This window comes from Zophobas morio, unplaced genomic scaffold (assembly GCF_036711695.1).
Source record: "Zophobas morio isolate AGI-343-1 ecotype UQ-CSIRO unplaced genomic scaffold, CSIRO_AGI_Zmor_V1 ptg000014l, whole genome shotgun sequence".
NCBI classification, from domain to species: Eukaryota; Metazoa; Arthropoda; class Insecta; order Coleoptera; family Tenebrionidae; genus Zophobas; species Zophobas morio.
The window spans coordinates 27,560,816-27,580,503 of NW_026972119.1; the positions used below are offsets into that span (position 1 = coordinate 27,560,816).

At 36.3% G+C, this 19,688-nt stretch overlaps 2 protein-coding genes across 5 annotated transcripts; both read left to right on the forward strand.

The window, feature by feature from the left end:
• The first annotated feature begins 3,339 nt into the window (after positions 1–3,339).
• Positions 3,340–4,310, forward strand: LOC135129086 (FUN14 domain-containing protein 1-like). Its single transcript, XM_064056167.1, has 4 exons — positions 3,340–3,575; positions 3,673–3,825; positions 3,875–4,055; positions 4,114–4,310. The coding sequence occupies exons 2-4, from the start codon at positions 3,704–3,706 to the stop codon at positions 4,189–4,191; spliced, it is 381 nt and encodes a 126-aa protein (XP_063912237.1). The 5' UTR covers positions 3,340–3,575; positions 3,673–3,703; the 3' UTR covers positions 4,192–4,310.
• A 624-nt stretch (positions 4,311–4,934) lies between these two features.
• Alix (ALG-2 interacting protein X) lies at positions 4,935–9,939 on the forward strand. 4 transcript variants are annotated; one of them, XM_064055849.1, is made up of 13 exons: positions 4,935–5,399; positions 5,453–5,571; positions 5,622–5,749; positions 5,799–5,952; positions 7,300–7,424; positions 7,472–7,917; positions 7,968–8,148; positions 8,204–8,356; positions 8,416–8,790; positions 8,846–9,143; positions 9,198–9,404; positions 9,455–9,630; positions 9,683–9,939. In XM_064055849.1, exons 1-12 carry the CDS (start codon positions 5,194–5,196, stop codon positions 9,589–9,591), a joined length of 2,529 nt encoding a protein of 842 aa, XP_063911919.1. In that variant the 5' UTR covers positions 4,935–5,193; the 3' UTR covers positions 9,592–9,630; positions 9,683–9,939. The 4 variants fall into 4 exon arrangements, with proteins under 4 accessions (XP_063911919.1, XP_063911917.1, XP_063911916.1 ...); XM_064055847.1 differs by having other exon boundaries at positions 4,935–5,087; positions 5,153–5,399; positions 9,455–9,939; XM_064055846.1 differs by having other exon boundaries at positions 9,455–9,939.
• Positions 9,940–19,688: the final 9,749 nt, after the last annotated feature.

Sequence of the window (19,688 nt, forward strand, 5' to 3'; positions counted from 1 at the left end):
AACAAAGAGTTTACATTATGCCAAACTATATCATGATCTAAATGATTGGTTACTTAAAAAATAATTTACTTTGAGAGTTTAAAATACCACGAACTGGTTACCCCAACAAAACACATAATAAACAAACACAAAAAAATATCCAATCATCGCTCCGAGGAAAAAACGTCTCGGGGATGTAAATTTCAAAATCGTTGCGAGGAAAAAGCGTCTCGGTGATGTAAATTCCAAAATCGTTGCGAGGAAAAAGCGTCTCGGTGATGTAAATTTTCTGTAGCGTTGGGGGCATGCCTTGATTAATTAATCAATCTGGCGTTGCGAAACATGCCCCGATGAATTAATCGTGATAACGATGATAACCACCTAAGGGGAGAAAATATCATAACCCCCCCGCCAGTCCGCAGTACAATGAACTTGTTTAACTGCCGTAAATGAACTATTAGCAATCTTGTGTGAAGAATTTAGAAGTGTTATAATGTAACACTTACGTATATGCATCCAGAGACCTATTCGTAATTAAACATAAGGTGTTTTTCCTGACTAATAAGTGAATTTCATGAAATCTTCTAGCAAATGGTTCACTTAAATAATCCTGATTGTTAAATTGTGTTTGCTCTAGCTAAGTATTAAGAAAAACTAACTTGATTGGTGAATTTACAAACAAAGAAACAAATTTACAGCACGTGTTCGCGTTCAACCGGAAGTCCGCATTTCTCTGATTAAAAGGGCGCAAGAATTAACCGCGCGGGTTGGGGACAACTGTATCATTATGAAAAATACGTTTGATCGTCGTTAAACAAGGGCTTCCTCCTGTTTTATTAACTACCAAACCAACTAATTTAAACCTAGTTCTTACCACGTGGTTACACTTACACCAAACACACCAGAATGATCTACCATGCAGTTTCTCTACCAACCCTCTAACTGAAATCACCCTAGCGCTACGTGCTGCCATCTAACCCAATGATCATGCATTAACCCAGCCATGTCTATTCGGTTGCCTATGTTTAACGATTCCCTTTTCGTGACTGAATTTTTTTTTCAAATTCAAATTATTCAAGTGCGATTTCGCGCCGCTGTCAATTAATTTCAGCGCGAAAACTTTGATTTAAATTCGGTCACCATAACGTTATCGATGTAACGCCGGGCATTTAGCGTGCCAGGAATGAACACTAAGGGGGTACTTCAACAGATGTGTATACCACCCCATATCATTACTCCAGGTGTTAGAGCGGTATGACGTCTCTGAACAAATTCCAGATTTTACCTTTGGCCTCGAGGCCTTCGAACACGTATGCGTCCATCAGAGTGCCACAAAAAAAACCTAGACTCGCTTCTAAACATTATGACATTCCACTATTACAGCCATTGCTGCCTGTCTTGGTACCAGTGAAGCCTGGTAGTTTTGTGTTCTTGTGGTAAGGGAAGTTTACAGTTTGGACCATAAGATCTCAAGCCAAAGGAACGAACTTGGCGGTAGATGGTACTCCTTGGATTCTGTGCACAACTGCTGTCATCCAGTCCATCCCGACTGATCGTTATGGTTACCAAGGGTATTGAATAACACTTCTTCTTAGCAAATGATCTTCGCGTTCTTGGGTGACTTTGAAACGGTCGGTACCCCTGCCACAGCATAGATAACAATCAGTAGGGACAGCTCGTGTCGGCGCCTTTGTTCTTTCTGACCCGAATTTTAAGCCGTCATGGATGGTCGTTGCCTAAACTATTCCTAGATGTCGCCACCCAATTTAAAAAGTATCACTTCATTTAAAATTTCAAAAATTGATTCGTGTACGCAATATTGCAAACTGTGTAGTTTGCTCAAATCGTATAATCATGAATCGCAATAAGAAAAAAAAAGTCGATATTTAAATTATAAACACGATGATTTGTTACAGTTTTTATTTTATTACTTATACAATTTGACAATTCGCACATTCTTTCCCTGAATACTTGAGGTTTAATTATCATTGTAAAAATAATGCAATAAATACATCTAAAAAGAAAGAGGTTTATTTAAGAAAAAATAAATAAATAAAATAAAAATTAAATTACAAAAAGGAAAAAAGTTAATGCTGCCAAATTATTTTTTTTCTATTAATTTTTTCACCTTTGGCATTTGTAAATTTAAAGCTAGCATTTACAAATTTTAGTGCATAAAATAATCTCATCCTAGCATACAAAGCAAGCAAATAATCGTATGGAAAGTTTTGGCATGGATGAACAAATGTAGCTTGCTTATATAAATTTAAAAATTTCAACATAGTAGTTGTTTGTAAAATTATATTTTCAAAATTTTCACTAAAAATTTGCTCTAATTCACAAATGTAAAAAAAGAAATTATCGTTTGGCATATATAATTTACCAAATAACTCGCAATTCTTCGTTTGGTAGGCTCTGAAATGTGAATATATGCTTGTGTTGTCTAAACTTTTATGTTCATTTGCATATTTTTCACATTCACTACAACTATGTGCTAATAAACATTTCCGAATTAGGTAGCCACAGATATACCTAATTGCGTTTTGTTCAGCTGTGTGAAAGTGATAATCACAATCTTTTAAGGTGGTCTTCTGCATCGTGGTGACTGATTCTTCTTCATCAAAACGACGACCTACATTTAACTTTAAAATTTCTTCCAAATCAGGCTCGCAGTTTTGATTACCTGTGTTAGTTTCATCAAAATAATCTTGTATGATTAATTTTCTAAAAGCCATTTGAAATGTTTATTGAGTGAAGGTCTGCTTATATAATTTTTTGTTACGTGTAGTTTGTTTCTTATTACTTTTATATTAAATTTTACCACAACAACGGAATCATATATAATAAATGTTTTATATTTATTTCATAACCACCGTTGTTGTTCGTTTGCGACGACTTTTTAAACAAAAAGTGTGTTATGTTTACTATCTTTTCCAAGAATTCCAAACACGAGGGAGAGAATAAGGCAGGCGCACAACAGGGATCCTGTATGAAAATTCATCGGACGAAGATTTTACCTTTTATTGTGAAAATTACATTTTTATACTATTTGTACAATTCTACTGGAAAAGCAGTCTTAAACAAGCAAAACCGGCAAAAATATTGTAACAAAACTGCCAAATTTCAAATATTTTAGACGTCAGTTGGGCGCCCTCATTCGGTCATAAAGCGAACGACCACCCACGAAAACGGGTCACGAAAAACGGCGAGCCGTCCCTACTGATTGTTATCTATGCTGTGCCCCTGCGATGCAGTGTAGATAACCAGTAATACACATGCGAACATTGTTTTGGTACTTTGTTCGTAAAATCCTTGGTAAAACGAGTGAATACAAGGAGAAAGGATTAAAAAGCAAATGATTAACAAAAGCGATTAGTACTGTTACACGTACTTTTGAAACTGTAATATTTTTCTCGTCATTTTCAACTGAAAACGTAGATTTCTAACCATAGGTCCACCAAAGTGTGCTATGTCATTACAGGAAATTGTCATCCGATGTTCCTAACAATTCTTATACCAGCATAGAAGTCGCCAATAAATTTAGAATGTTCGAACTGTCACACTTTTAACTATTTATAAAAAATATCCGTTTTCAGGTAAGTTCATTGCATTGTTTATTAACCACTGTCACCAGCATCACGAGATTGTTTCCCTTATCGTGTATTAATTTAAAACATTTATCCAACTTTCTAGTCAAAACGTATACTTGCACCAGTTCATCACAATGGCAATGCAAGGGAATCAAAGTGGAAATAATAAAGCTAAACAGTCCCTCGATCAAGCAGCGAAAATGTTGGGGCAAAGTAATTTTGCTAAACATCTAGCTGCTGGGACAGCGTCGGGATGGTCAGTTCTAAATGCATAAGTATTTTGCAATTCCTTAAACGGAAATTAGGCTCACAGGTGTTGTTGTACGTCACGCTGGAAAAAACGTTGCTCTTATTGTGGGAACTGGTATAATTGTCCACCAGATTGCTCATCATCATGGATATATTAAACAAGATTGGGATACTCTAAAAGAGTTGGCACAAAAGAAAACGAATGAGTTAGGAAAAGCGACTCCTCTCGTAAACAAGGTGAGAATTTATACTTTTGGTTTATTTGGTGCATAAGTGGTGTATATGTATGTTTTAGGTGAGAGTGTTTGCCACAAAAAACAAAGTATTTTCTGCGGGATTTGTGGGTGGTTTCTTAATTGGTATAGCCCTTTAAACAGTGTATTTATTATATTCTGTATTTCATATTTATAGATTTTATTTATTGCATAAATGATTTTGTGACTCAGATTAATGTGGCAATTTCAGCTAATAAATTCTACTAATAAATGTAAATACTGTAAATTTACTATGCTACGGGCAACTGACTTGAAGGTTACACTTTTTTTTTTCAATGTGCATTACCTTTTATACCGTTGAATAAAATATAAATGAATTATTTTAACGTTTGTGGAATTTGAGTTTATTATTTCACTTTAAAACGTTCGGAAACGTCTAAACACTTACAAAATTTCAATCTGCCATTGAGTCACCCTCATTATAAGTTGGTTATACTTCAAATTTAATACTTAGGTGTTGGGTGTATTTCCAAGGTAGAATGCAGATATGTGTTTTCATTTTGGCAAATTATTAATGCACGTACAGATCTCTGTGTATTATTATAACTAGTTAGTAAATAAAGATTTATATGCAACCAATTATACATGTGAAAACAATCTTTGAACTGATGACGGATGTCGTTCTGACATTTCTCCGTGATTACTGATTTCTCTGTTTCGGTTCGTAAGCACAGCCCAGAGCTCCACCCCAAACTCTTATTTTATTAGACTCGGACATTGCATGGAAGAACGAAGAACTTTCCATGTTGCAATATCTATGGTTGCAATGTTATGTTAAGTTTAGGGATTAGGGATTTTTAGCGTTTGGAATGGAGCAAGATGACAGTTGATGTTGACATTTGACATTTGCTCTTGCTACGATTTTTTTGTCAATTACTCACATCATCAGCACCAGCAGTAAGGGGCGCTGGCGCTACTACAACATTCAGTGAATTTTTTGTTTCGTTTAAAAAAAAAAGTGTTCAAGTGAAGTGGATTGTGAGTTACGCGAGCTGTAATAGATCCAACTTGTATACTGTTTTAAATGATCTAACTGTTGTCACTGTTGTTGACATTTAGGTATCATAGAAAAAAAAGTCAGCTACCTACCTTTTTTAAAAATGGCAGAATTGCTGTCGGTTCCGTTAAAAAAACCATCCGAAGTTGATTTAGTGACGCCCTTAAAAAACTTAATTCAATCGAGATATAGTACCGCTGACAAACCGGAAGATTGCAATGAAGCCATCAATGACTTGTCCAAGTTAAGGAATAATGCAATTTGGAAGACATTTGAGAAGTACGAGAGCTCGTTGGAAATTATTTATGGGTATGAATCATCTTTAATTAATTCAACCCTCTATAACAAGGCGATATTTTTAGCTATTATGATCAGTTGGTTTCTTTAGAGACAAAAATTCCTGCCCAAGAACTTCAAGTTCCATTTAAATGGAAAGATGCATTTGATAAGGGTTCAATTTTTGGTTCTAGGATCAGTTTAAGTATGGTAAAACACATGCAGTGATATTGTTATAATAAATCACGTTTATAGCAATTGCCTCATTAAGCTATGAAAAAGTGTGCATTTTGTTTAATATTGCTGCTTTACAAAGTGCGGTGGCTGCTAGTCAAAGTGTTGAGAATGATGATGGACTTAAATTGGCTGCTAAATTGTTCCAGGTTTGTTCAAATATGGTTTAGTAATTGTATGGTCTAATTATTACTTCAGCAAGCAGCTGGCATTTTTAGTCACTTGAAGTCCACTGTCATGCTGTCAATACAACAAGATCCTACTCCTGATTTAAATCCTGATACATTAGGAGCATTGTCAAGTTTGATGTTGGCGCAAGGTCAGGAAATTTTTGTTCATAAAGCTATTCATGGTAAGTTTGACAAATATTCAAGTAAATTTGTGTTATTGTGTATTAGCACAATTTTGTTCATTTTTATCCATTTATTAGTTGTTATGGAAAAATATTCTCTTAAATCCATGTTTTATTTTACTGAAGAAATATTTTTCTTAGATGCAAAATTTAATGTAAACAACAAGGTATTAAAGTGTCATGTTTACAGAAGTTTTGTAACAGTTAATGAGGGGACATCTGGTGAAGAAAACAATTTTAAGTCATTTCTTCAACTTTTATGTCAGAAGATATATATCTCAGGAATGATTTATAGTGTCTTTAAATTAATATTTTCGGGATACAGCTTATTGTAAACGTGATTATATCGTTAGTCAGAATTTTTAAATCTTTTCTCTATGTTATCTTAAAAGTTGAATGAAGTTATTCTCACTTGCAACTACATAGCGTTCGTCTGTACTTGTGATTTATTAATCTACAACTACTTTTAACTTGATGCATGTAGGTTATGTAAGAAAAAAAATTGATGGAAGGTTATTTCGACTCAACTTCCCTCGTCCCTGAAGTTTAACCCAACAAATCCCGATAACCTCTATGTATTTTTCTCGTTTGAAGAATTTTTTCAATTCATGAAATCAATGCAAAATTAATGTGTTTTTCCTTTGTCAGTTATGATTTAGTATTCAGTTTTTGTATAATATTTTATGACGTGTGTAAATATTTTGTATAGTAGACACACAAATACAGGGTGATTTTTTTAACCTGAAACTTTCAAATATCTTGAAAAATATGCAGTGCAGTAGGGAAAATCTAAATGACTGAATTTCGTCTATTACAGCGTCATCTATCATGAATCGAAAAAAATGTTTCAGACAAATTGTCCGTACTTTTAGTCATAGAATCAATCCGAATCTGCACTAAAAAGAAGGGGTTCCTATTTATATTTCAAAGTTACCCCTCGCCCCACTTAAAAAATAATAAAAACCAAAAATATGTTGCATTTGTATTTTTTAACAAAATGTTGTTTAATGATGATGATGATTGGGTTAATTAAGGTAAATAACCATGTATTGCCAATTATTGTTTATTATAAAATATACTTTTTTTATTTTTTTAAGTTTAAGAACGATACTGTTTTCGTTACTCATTTTAAAACTAAAGTTTTGTTTTTTTTTTTTGAAAGTCGTTAAACTTGCGTGCAGAATAGGTTGTATTATTGGGCGAGGGAAATTCTTTAAATAACTCTGGACCATTCTTTTTCCAAGTAGGACAGCTGCGTATCACTGTATTTCAATTTCTTCTATGCATGTCTTCTTTATTTTATAAAATAGATGCAGTCGAGTATTTATACTTTGTGCATATTTTTAGACAACATGAAAGATTCCATTGTTGCCAAATTGGCCTCCCAATGTGAAGATCTTTATGGTGAGTGTTTGAAAATATTTCAGAGAGAAAATTTGAAACATATTTGGGACAAAGATTGGATACCCACGGTTGGTATATCTTTCAACGATTTCATTAACATTTACGCGTATAATAGATTGCAGGAAAGCAAGCCGCTCTTCATGCTGTGTCAGAATTTTATCAGAGCCTTGTCTGTAAAAATAGTAAACTAATAGGCGAAGAAATCACCAGGTTGGAGCATTCGGTTGCTTTGTTCCAAACAGCTTCGCAGCGTGCCGGCAAAAATTTTTTTCAGGAACTGCAACATAAGGCTCAAAGAAATCTAAATGACGCTAAAAAAGATAACGATTTCATTTACCATGAGAGAATTCCTGATATTAAATCAGTGGATCCTATTGGTAAAGCTCAACCAGCAAAAGTGTTGCCTTTAACGCAACCCATGAGTCAGAACTTTAAAGATTTATTCACTGAATTAGTGCCAGTTGCCGTACACCAAGCATTAGCAGCCTATGATGTGCGAAAGACTGAAATTGTGAATACGGAAATTGGACGCCTCAGGGAGTCTACAACTACCTTGAATGGGTATTTTTAATTTTGGGAGTGATGTACTAGAAATATATTTTTTTGTTTAGGATACTAGCTTCGTTAAATTTGCCAGCAGCAATTGAAGTCACCGACGGTGGTTCAGCGTTACCACCCTCTATATTAGAAAAAGCAAATGTCGTAAGCCAATTGGGTGGTATTAATGAATTGGAAAGAATGATTCGCGAACTACCAGACGCGCTGAAAAGGAATCAAGACATACTCGATGAAGTACTTTGTTATATTTTTCTGACAATGTTTTATGAATTTTACGCTTTATTTTTAGACCGATCGTATGCTGAATGAAGAAAAGCAAGCGGATGATTCTCTACGTCAACAATTTAAAGAACGTTGGACCAGGACCCCATCTGAAAAACTGACGGAAATGTTTCGATCAAATGGGGCAAAATACAGACAAATTATAAACAATGCGGTCGAGGTATGCATTCAAGAGTGCGTGTACTACTTATTCGTCGATGTAACACTATATTGTTTTAGGCCGATAAAGTTGTTCGCGAAAAATTTGAATCTCACAGGGATGGAATTACGTTGCTAAGCAAATCACCAAGCGAATTGGAAGCGGCCGTGCCGCAAGGGTCATCAGGCAATGTTACAAACTCGTCCTCTGTTACTATGTTACGACAACTAATGGAAGAAGTGGAGACGATAAAAGCCGAAAGAGATGTAATCGAATCAGAGTTGAAAAATGCAAGCTTCGATATGAAGAGCACATTTTTATCTGCTTTGAGTAAAGACGGTGCCATAACTGAACCTGCGCTTTCCGTAGAGAGTCTGGGACAGGTGTATGGTCCATTACAGAAACAAGTAAGAGAAAGCATTGCAAAACAAGAAGGTTTGATCGAAAGGATACAAGTAAGACATATTTCTGTGTGTATAATGATAGGCTTAAAATAAACATTTATTGCAGCAAGCTCATTCTCAATTCGTCCAAGAAAGAGGTTCTACTACGAGTGGTCGCGAAAGCAAAATGTGTCAGTTAGCTGCCGCCCATGATGCTTTTCGAGATCTGCTCAATAATTTGAAAGAGGGAACGAAATTTTATAATGATCTTACCCAGTTATTGGTAGCTTTTCAAAATAAAGTTTCTGATTATTGCTTTGCTCGAAAAACAGAGAAAGAAGAATTATTAAAGGATTTAACCCAAGAATCAAGTAGGCAAGCACCTTTGCCTGCTCCCACTCAGCCATCGTATCATACAGATCCAGGTATACTTGTAACGCTAGATATTTTGAAAACGAACCGTAAAAGTCAATTCGTAGACGTTAAAAAGGAGGTTCCACCACGGCCACCACAACCATCACAACCCCCACAGGCTCCACAAGCGCCAGGTGGAGTACCTTATCCAGTATATGTACAAGGAATGCCCGTACCATATGGTGCTTCAGCTTCGACTCCATACCCGGCGTATGTCCCCCCTCCAATGCCTCAAGGCTATAATCCCTATGGAACAATGCCCTATCCAAGTAGTAGAAAAGTGCCATGTTGAATTTCTAAACCACTATGGTTTTTTTTTTAGGTTCATATAACTATCCAGGAGGATTTCCAGCTGCTCCCGGGTACGGACAACAACCACCGCCCGGAAGTTATCCACAACAACCTCCTTCTGGATATTCTCAACAACCTCAAGGTGGTTATCCACCAAATCCATGGTAGATCAGTAAGTTGTAAGCATCAGCCACTCCCGTAGTTTAGGTACATACCTTCTCGACAGAGACTATTGAAAATGATTGTGATTTTTTTTTAGTCGAAAATGGATTTGTTCAATACATTTGTTTAGTTTATCCGTAACAGTACTGTTGAGGTGGTTATAATTCTTATGAAAGAGTGCTTTGTTGTTATGTAAGTCCATTAATTTTATCTGTACTAGGAATTTAATTTCAATTTTTATTATATGATGAATATTTTTGTACTGTTTTTTCTTGTTAGTTGTTACTCTTATGAATTGTAATAAAACTAGTGCCTCTGTTATTATTCTTGCATAATAAAATTAAGTATAACTTATGCATACTATGCATTTTTTTTCCTTAGTGTTAAAAGTTATTTCCTTGGTGTCAATAGTATTTTCTCTAGTGTCAAAAGTATTTTCTCAAGGTCTTGGAATATTTCTGGATTTTCGAAAAATTTTTCCAAGTCGAAATTTTTTTTCCTTAGTATCAATAGTAATTTTTTAAGTGTCAAAATAATTTTCCAAGGGTCCAAGGTTAACTTTGCAGATTCTCGAAAAATTTTTCCAAGTCCAAATTTATTTTCTTTAGTGTCAATAGTAATTTTTTTTGTGTCAAAATAATTTTCTCAGGGTCCCAGAAAAGTGAGTTCTAGAGCTCGAAATCTACAAGAAAATGTACTTAGTTAGGTTTCGAAAATGTCAAAATTTCGGCGAAATTTGAAGAAGGGGGGACCATTGGAAAATTTTCACTTTTGAAAAAGTCGTCTTAAAATTCTGAAAAAAGTCAGGGACGTAGATCTCGACGCGCTGATTCCAAAAATATAGCCTGCTGATGGTCGCGGAGCGATATTTTCGAAAAAATCGGTACGAAATGCCTAATTTATCGAATTTTCAAAAATTTCGATATTTCAACCGTCGATTCTTGAAAAACGGTTGCAGCTATCAAAGAATCGAGGCCGGAAGTGAGTTCTAGAGCTCGAAATCTACAAGAAAATGTACTCAGTTAGGTTTCGAAAATGTCAAAATTTGGCCGAAATTTGAAGAAGGGGGGACCATTGGAAAATTTTCACTTTTGAAAAAGTCATTTGAAAATTCTGAAAAAATTCAGGGACGTAGATCTCGACGTGCTGATTCCAAAAATATAGGCTGTTGATGGTCGCGGAGCGACATTTTCGAAAAAATCGGTACGAAATGCCTAATTTATCGAATTTTCAAAAATTTCAATATTTCAACCGTCGATTCTGGAAAAACGGTTGCAGCTATCAAAGAATCGAGGCCGGAAGTGAGTTCTAGAGCTCGAAATCTGCAAGAAAATGTACTCAGTTAGGTTTCGAAAATGTCAAAATTTGGCCGAAATTTGAAGAAGGGGGGACGATTGAAAATTTTCACTTTTGAAAAAGTCGTTTAAAAATTCTGAAAAAATTCAGGGACGTAGATCTCGACGTGCTGATTCCAAAAATATAGGCTGTTGATGGTCGCGGAGCCACATTTTCTAAAAAATCGGTACGAAATGACTAATTTATCGAATTTTCAAAAATTTCGATATTTCAACCGTCGATTCTGGAAAAACGGTTGCAGCTATCAAAGAATCGAGGCCGGAAGTGAGTTCTAGAGCTCGAAATCTACAAGAAAATGTACTCAGTTAGGTTTCGAAAATGTCAAAATTTGGCCGAAATTTGAAGAAGGGGGGACCATTGGAAAATTTTCACTTTTGATAAAGTCGTTTAAAAATTCTGAAAACATTCAGGGACGTAGATCTCGACGTGCTGATTCCAAAAATATAGGCTGTTGATGGTGGCGGAGCCACATTTTCTAAAAAATCGGTACGAAATGCCTAATTTATCGAATTTTCAAAAATTTGATATTTCAACCGTCGATTCTGGAAAAACGGTTGCAGCTATCAAAGAATCGAGGCCGGAAGTGAGTTCTAGAGCTCGAAATCTACAAGAAAATGTACTCAGTTAGGTTTCGAAAATGTCAAAATTTGGCCGAAATTTGAAGAAGGGGGGACCATTGGAAAATTTTCACTTTTGAAAAAGTCGTTTAAAAATTCTGAAAAAATTCAGAGACGTAGATCTCGACGTGCTGATTCCAAAAATATAGGCTGTTGATGGTCGCGGAGCGACATTTTCGAAAAAATCGGTACGAAATGCCTAATTTATCGAATTTTCAAAAATTTCGATATTTCAACCGTCGATTCTGGAAAAACGGTTGCAGCTATCAAAGAATCGAGGCCGGAAGTGAGTTCTAGAGCTCGAAATCTGCAAGAAAATGTACTCAGTTAGGTTTCGAAAATGTCAAAATTTGGCCGAAATTTGAAGAAGGGGGGACCATTGGAAAATTTTCACTTTTGAAAAAGTCGTTTAAAAATTCTGAAAAAATTCAGGGACGTAGATCTCGACGTGCTGATTCCAAAAATATAGGCTGTTGATGGTCGCGGAGCGACATTTTCGAAAAAATCGGTACGAAATGCCTAATTTATCGAATTTTCAAAAATTTCGATATTTCAACCGTCGATTCAGGAAAAACGGTTGCAGCTATCAAAGAATCGAGGCCGGAAGTGAGTTCTAGAGCTCGAAATCTGCAAGAAAATGTACTCAGTTAGGTTTCGAAAATGTCAAAATTTGGCCGAAATTTGAAGAAGGGGGGACCATTGGAAAATTTTCACTTTTGAAAAAGTCGTTTAAAAATTCTGAAAAAATTCAGGGACGTAGATCTCGACGTGCTGATTCCAAAAATATAGGCTGTTGATGGTCGCGGAGCGACATTTTCGAAAAAATCGGTACGAAATGCCTAATTTATCGAATTTTCAAAAATTTCGATATTTCAACCGTCGATTCTGGAAAAACGGTTGCAGCTATCAAAGAATCGAGGCCGGAAGTGAGTTCTAGAGCTCGAAATCTGCAAGAAAATGTACTCAGTTAGGTTTCGAAAATGTCAAAATTTGGCCGAAATTTGAAGAAGGGGGGACCATTGGAAAATTTTCACTTTTGAAAAAGTCGTTTGAAAATTCTGAAAAAATTCAGGGACGTAGATCTCGACGTGCTGATTTCAAAAATATAGGCTGTTGATGGTCGCGGAGCGACATTTTCGAAAAAATCGGTACGAAATGCCTAATTTATCGAATTTTCAAAAATTTCGATATTTCAACCGTCGATTCTGGAAAAACGGTTGCAGCTATCAAAGAATCGAGGCCGGAAGTGAGTTCTAGAGCTCGAAATCTGCAAGAAAATGTACTCAGTTAGGTTTCGAAAATGTCAAAATTTGGCCGAAATTTGAAGAAGGGGGGACCATTGGAAAATTTTCACTTTTGAAAAAGTCGTTTGAAAATTCTGAAAAAATTCAGGGACGTAGATCTCGACGTGCTGATTTCAAAAATATAGGCTGTTGATGGTCGCGGAGCGACATTTTCGAAAAAATCGGTACGAAATGCCTAATTTATCGAATTTTCAAAAATTTCGATATTTCAACCGTCGATTCTGGAAAAACGGTTGCAGCTATCAAAGAATAGAGGCCGGAAGTCAGTTCTAGAGCTCGAAATCTCCAAGAAAATGTACTCAGTTAGGTTTCGAAAATGTCAAAATTTGGCCAAAATTTGAAGAAGGGGGGACCATTGGAAAATTTTCACTTTTGAAAAAGTCGTTTAAAAATTCTGAAAAAATTCAGGGACGTAGATCTCGACGTGCTGATTCCAAAAATATAGGCTGTTGATGGTCGCGGAGCGACATTTTCGAAAAAATCGTTACGAAATGCCTAATTTATCGAATTTTCAAAAATTTCGATATTTCAACCGTCGATTCTGGAAAAACGGTTGCAGCTATCAAAGAATCGAGGCCGGAAGTGAGTTCTAGAGCTCGAAATCTGCAAGAAAATGTACTCAGTTAGGTTTCGAAAATGTCAAAATTTGGCCGAAATTTGAAGAAGGGGGGACCATTGGAAAATTTTCACTTTTGAAAAAGTCGTTTAAAAATTCTGAAAAAATTCAGGGACGTAGATCTCGACGTGCTGATTCCAAAAATATAGGCTGTTGATGGTCGCGGAGCGACATTTTCGAAAAAATCGGTACGAAATGCCTAATTTATCGAATTTTCAAAAATTTCGATATTTCAACCGTCGATTCTGGAAAAACGGTTGCAGCTATCAAAGAATCGAGGCCGGAAGTGAGTTCTAGAGCTCGAAATCTACAAGAAAATGTACTCAGTTAGGTTTCGAAAATGTCAAAATTTGGCCGAAATTTGAAGAAGGGGGGACCATTGGAAAATTTTCACTTTTGAAAAAGTCGTTTAAAAATTCTGAAAAAATTCAGGGACGTAGATCTCGACATGCTGATTCCAAAAATATAGGCTGTTGATGGTCGCGGAGCGACATTTTCGAAAAAATCGGTACGAAATGACTAATTTATCGAATTTTCAAAAATTTCGATATTTCAACCGTCGATTCTGGAAAAACGGTTGCAGCCATCAAAGAATCGAGGCCGGAAGTGAGTTCTAGAGCTCGAAATCTACAAGAAAATGTACTCAGCTAGGTTTCGAAAATGTCAAAATTTGGCCGAAATTTGAAGAAGGGGGGACCATTGGAAAATTTTCACTTTTGAAAAAGTCGTTTAAAAATTCTGAAAAAATTCAGGGACGTAGATCTCGACGTGCTGATTCCAAAAATATAGGCTGTTGATGGTCGCGGAGCGACATTTTCGAAAAAATCGGAACGAAATGCCTAATTTATCGAATTTTCAAAAATTTCGATATTTCAACCGTCGATTCAGGAAAAACGGTTGCAGCTATCAAAGAATCGAGGCCGGAAGTGAGTTCTAGAGCTCGAAATCTGCAAGAAAATGTACTCAGTTAGGTTTCGAAAATGTCAAAATTTGGCCGAAATTTGAAGAAGGGGGGACCATTGGAAAATTTTCACTTTTGAAAAAGTCGTTTAAAAATTCTGAAAAAATTCAGGGACGTAGATCTTGACGTGCTGATTCCAAAAATATAGGCTGTTGATGGTCGCGGAGCGACATTTTCGAAAAAATCGGTACGAAATGACTGATTTATCGAATTTTCAAAAAATTCGATATTTCAACCGTCGATTCTGGAAAAACGGTTGCAGCTATCAAAGAATCGAGGCCGGAAGTGAGTTCTAGAGCTCGAAATCTACAAGAAAATGTACTCAGTTAGGTTTCGAAAATGTCAAAATTTGGCCGAAATTTGAAGAAGGGGGGACCATTGGAAAATTTTCACTTTTGAAAAAGTCGTTTGAAAATTCTGAAAAAATTCAGGGACGTAGATCTCGACGTGCTGATTTCAAAAATATAGGCTGTTGATGGTCGCGGAGCGACATTTTCGAAAAAATCGGTACGAAATGCCTAATTTATCGAATTTTCAAAAATTTCGATATTTCAACCGTCGATTCTGGAAAAACGGTTGCAGCTATCAAAGAATAGAGGCCGGAAGTCAGTTCTAGAGCTCGAAATCTCCAAGAAAATGTACTCAGTTAGGTTTCGAAAATGTCAAAATTTGGCCAAAATTTGAAGAAGGGGGGACCATTGGAAAATTTTCACTTTTGAAAAAGTCGTTTAAAAATTCTGAAAAAATTCAGGGACGTAGATCTCGACGTGCTGATTCCAAAAATATAGGCTGTTGATGGTCGCGGAGCGACATTTTCGAAAAAATCGTTACGAAATGCCTAATTTATCGAATTTTCAAAAATTTCGATATTTCAACCGTCGATTCTGGAAAAACGGTTGCAGCTATCAAAGAATCGAGGCCGGAAGTGAGTTCTAGAGCTCGAAATCTGCAAGAAAATGTACTCAGTTAGGTTTCGAAAATGTCAAAATTTGGCCGAAATTTGAAGAAGGGGGGACCATTGGAAAATTTTCACTTTTGAAAAAGTCGTTTGAAAATTCTGAAAAAATTCAGGGACGTAGATCTCGACGTGCTGATTTCAAAAATATAGGCTGTTGATGGTCGCGGAGCGACATTTTCGAAAAAATCGGTACGAAATGCCTAATTTATCGAATTTTCAAAAATTTCGATATTTCAACCGTCGATTCTGGAAAAACGGTTGCAGCTATCAAAGAATAGAGGCCGGAAGTCAGTTCTAGAGCTCGAAATCTCCAAGAAAATGTACTCAGTTAGGTTTCGAAAATGTCAAAATTTGGCCAAAATTTGAAGAAGGGGGGACCATTGGAAAATTTTCACTTTTGAAAAAGTCGTTTAAAAATTCTGAAAAAATTCAGGGACGTAGATCTCGACGTGCTGATTCCAAAAATATAGGCTGTTGATGGTCGCGGAGCGACATTTTCGAAAAAATCGTTACGAAATGCCTAATTTATCGAATTTTCAAAAATTTCGATATTTCAACCGTCGATTCTGGAAAAACGGTTGCAGCTATCAAAGAATCGAGGCCGGAAGTGAGTTCTAGAGCTCGAAATCTGCAAGAAAATGTACTCAGTTAGGTTTCGAAAATGTCAAAATTTGGCCGAAATTTGAAGAAGGGGGGACCATTGGAAAATTTTCACTTTTGAAAAAGTCGTTTGAAAATTCTGAAAAAATTCAGGGACGTAGATCTCGACGTGCTGATTTCAAAAATATAGGCTGTTGATGGTCGCGGAGCGACATTTTCGAAAAAATCGGTACGAAATGCCTAATTTATCGAATTTTCAAAAATTTCGATATTTCAACCGTCGATTCTGGAAAAACGGTTGCAGCTATCAAAGAATCGAGGCCGGAAGTGAGTTCTAGAGCTCGAAATCTGCAAGAAAATGTACTCAGTTAGGTTTCGAAAATGTCAAAATTTGGCCGAAATTTGAAGAAGGGGGGACCATTGGAAAATTTTCACTTTTGAAAAAGTCGTTTGAAAATTCTGAAAAAATTCAGGGACGTAGATCTCGACGTGCTGATTTCAAAAATATAGGCTGTTGATGGTCGCGGAGCGACATTTTCGAAAAAATCGGTACGAAATGCCTAATTTATCGAATTTTCAAAAATTTCGATATTTCAACCGTCGATTCTGGAAAAACGGTTGCAGCTATCAAAGAATAGAGGCCGGAAGTCAGTTCTAGAGCTCGAAATCTCCAAGAAAATGTACTCAGTTAGGTTTCGAAAATGTCAAAATTTGGCCAAAATTTGAAGAAGGGGGGACCATTGGAAAATTTTCACTTTTGAAAAAGTCGTTTAAAAATTCTGAAAAAATTCAGGGACGTAGATCTCGACGTGCTGATTCCAAAAATATAGGCTGTTGATGGTCGCGGAGCGACATTTTCGAAAAAATCGTTACGAAATGCCTAATTTATCGAATTTTCAAAAATTTCGATATTTCAACCGTCGATTCTGGAAAAACGGTTGCAGCTATCAAAGAATCGAGGCCGGAAGTGAGTTCTAGAGCTCGAAATCTGCAAGAAAATGTACTCAGTTAGGTTTCGAAAATGTCAAAATTTGGCCGAAATTTGAAGAAGGGGGGACCATTGGAAAATTTTCACTTTTGAAAAAGTCGTTTAAAAATTCTGAAAAAATTCAGGGACGTAGATCTCGACGTGCTGATTCCAAAAATATAGGCTGTTGATGGTCGCGGAGCGACATTTTCGAAAAAATCGGTACGAAATGCCTAATTTATCGAATTTTCAAAAATTTCGATATTTCAACCGTCGATTCTGGAAAAACGGTTGCAGCTATCAAAGAATAGAGGCCGGAAGTCAGTTCTAGAGCTCGAAATCTCCAAGAAAATGTACTCAGTTAGGTTTCGAAAATGTCAAAATTTGGCCAAAATTTGAAGAAGGGGGGACCATTGGAAAATTTTCACTTTTGAAAAAGTCGTTTAAAAATTCTGAAAAAATTCAGGGACGTAGATCTCGACGTGCTGATTCCAAAAATATAGGCTGTTGATGGTCGCGGAGCGACATTTTCGAAAAAATCGGAACGAAATGCCTAATTTATCGAATTTTCAAAAATTTCGATATTTCAACCGTCGATTCAGGAAAAACGGTTGCAGCTATCAAAGAATCGAGGCCGGAAGTGAGTTCTAGAGCTCGAAATCTGCAAGAAAATGTACTCAGTTAGGTTTCGAAAATGTCAAAATTTGGCCGAAATTTGAAGAAGGGGGGACCATTGGAAAATTTTCACTTTTGAAAAAGTCGTTTAAAAATTCTGAAAAAATTCAGGGACGTAGATCTTGACGTGCTGATTCCAAAAATATAGGCTGTTGATGGTCGCGGAGCGACATTTTCGAAAAAATCGGTACGAAATGACTGATTTATCGAATTTTCAAAAAATTCGATATTTCAACCGTCGATTCTGGAAAAACGGTTGCAGCTATCAAAGAATCGAGGCCGGAAGTGAGTTCTAGAGCTCGAAATCTACAAGAAAATGTACTCAGTTAGGTTTCGAAAATGTCAAAATTTGGCCGAAATTTGAAGAAGGGGGGACCATTGGAAAATTTTCACTTTTGAAAAAGTCGTTTGAAAATTCTGAAAAAATTCAGGGACGTAGATCTCGACGTGCTGATTTCAAAAATATAGGCTGTTGATGGTCGCGGAGCGACATTTTCGAAAAAATCGGTACGAAATGCCTAATTTATCGAATTTTCAAAAATTTCGATATTTCAACCGTCGATTCTGGAAAAACGGTTGCAGCTATCAAAGAATAGAGGCCGGAAGTCAGTTCTAGAGCTCGAAATCTCCAAGAAAATGTACTCAGTTAGGTTTCGAAAATGTCAAAATTTGGCCAAAATTTGAAGAAGGGGGGACCATTGGAAAATTTTCACTTTTGAAAAAGTCGTTTAAAAATTCTGAAAAAATTCAGGGACGTAGATCTCGACGTGCTGATTCCAAAAATATAGGCTGTTGATGGTCGCGGAGCGACATTTTCGAAAAAATCGTTACGAAATGCCTAATTTATCGAATTTTCAAAAATTTCGATATTTCAACCGTCGATTCTGGAAAAACGGTTGCAGCTATCAAAGAATCGAGGCCGGAAGTGAGTTCTAGAGCTCGAAATCTGCAAGAAAATGTACTCAGTTAGGTTTCGAAAATGTCAAAATTTGGCCGAAATTTGAAGAAGGGGGGACCATTGGAAAATTTTCACTTTTGAAAAAGTCGTTTGAAAATTCTGAAAAAATTCAGGGACGTAGATCTCGACGTGCTGATTTCAAAAATATAGGCTGTTGATGGTCGCGGAGCGACATTTTCGAAAAAATCGGTACGAAATGCCTAATTTATCGAATTTTCAAAAATTTCGATATTTCAACCGTCGATTCTGGAAAAACGGTTGCAGCTATCAAAGAATCGAGGCCGGAAGTGAGTTCTAGAGCTCGAAATCTGCAAGAAAATGTACTCAGTTAGGTTTCGAAAATGTCAAAATTTGGCCGAAATTTGAAGAAGGGGGGACCATTGGAAAATTTTCACTTTTGAAAAAGTCGTTTGAAAATTCTGAAAAAATTCAGGGACGTAGATCTCGACGTGCTGATTTCAAAAATATAGGCTGTTGATGGTCGCGGAGCGACATTTTCGAAAAAATCGGTACGAAATGCCTAATTTATCGAATTTTCAAAAATTTCGATATTTCAACCGTCGATTCTGGAAAAACGGTTGCAGCTATCAAAGAATAGAGGCCGGAAGTCAGTTCTAGAGCTCGAAATCTCCAAGAAAATGTACTCAGTTAGGTTTCGAAAATGTCAAAATTTGGCCAAAATTTGAAGAAGGGGGGACCATTGGAAAATTTTCACTTTTGAAAAAGTCGTTTAAAAATTCTGAAAAAATTCAGGGACGTAGATCTCGACGTGCTGATTCCAAAAATATAGGCTGTTGATGGTCGCGGAGCGACATTTTCGAAAAAATCGTTACGAAATGCCTAATTTATCGAATTTTCAAAAATTTCGATATTTCAACCGTCGATTCTGGAAAAACGGTTGCAGCTATCAAAGAATCGAGGCCGGAAGTGAGTTCTAGAGCTCGAAATCTGCAAGAAAATGTACTCAGTTAGGTTTCGAAAATGTCAAAATTTGGCCGAAATTTGAAGAAGGGGGGACCATTGGAAAATTTTCACTTTTGAAAAAGTCGTTTAAAAATTCTGAAAAAATTCAGGGACGTAGATCTCGACGT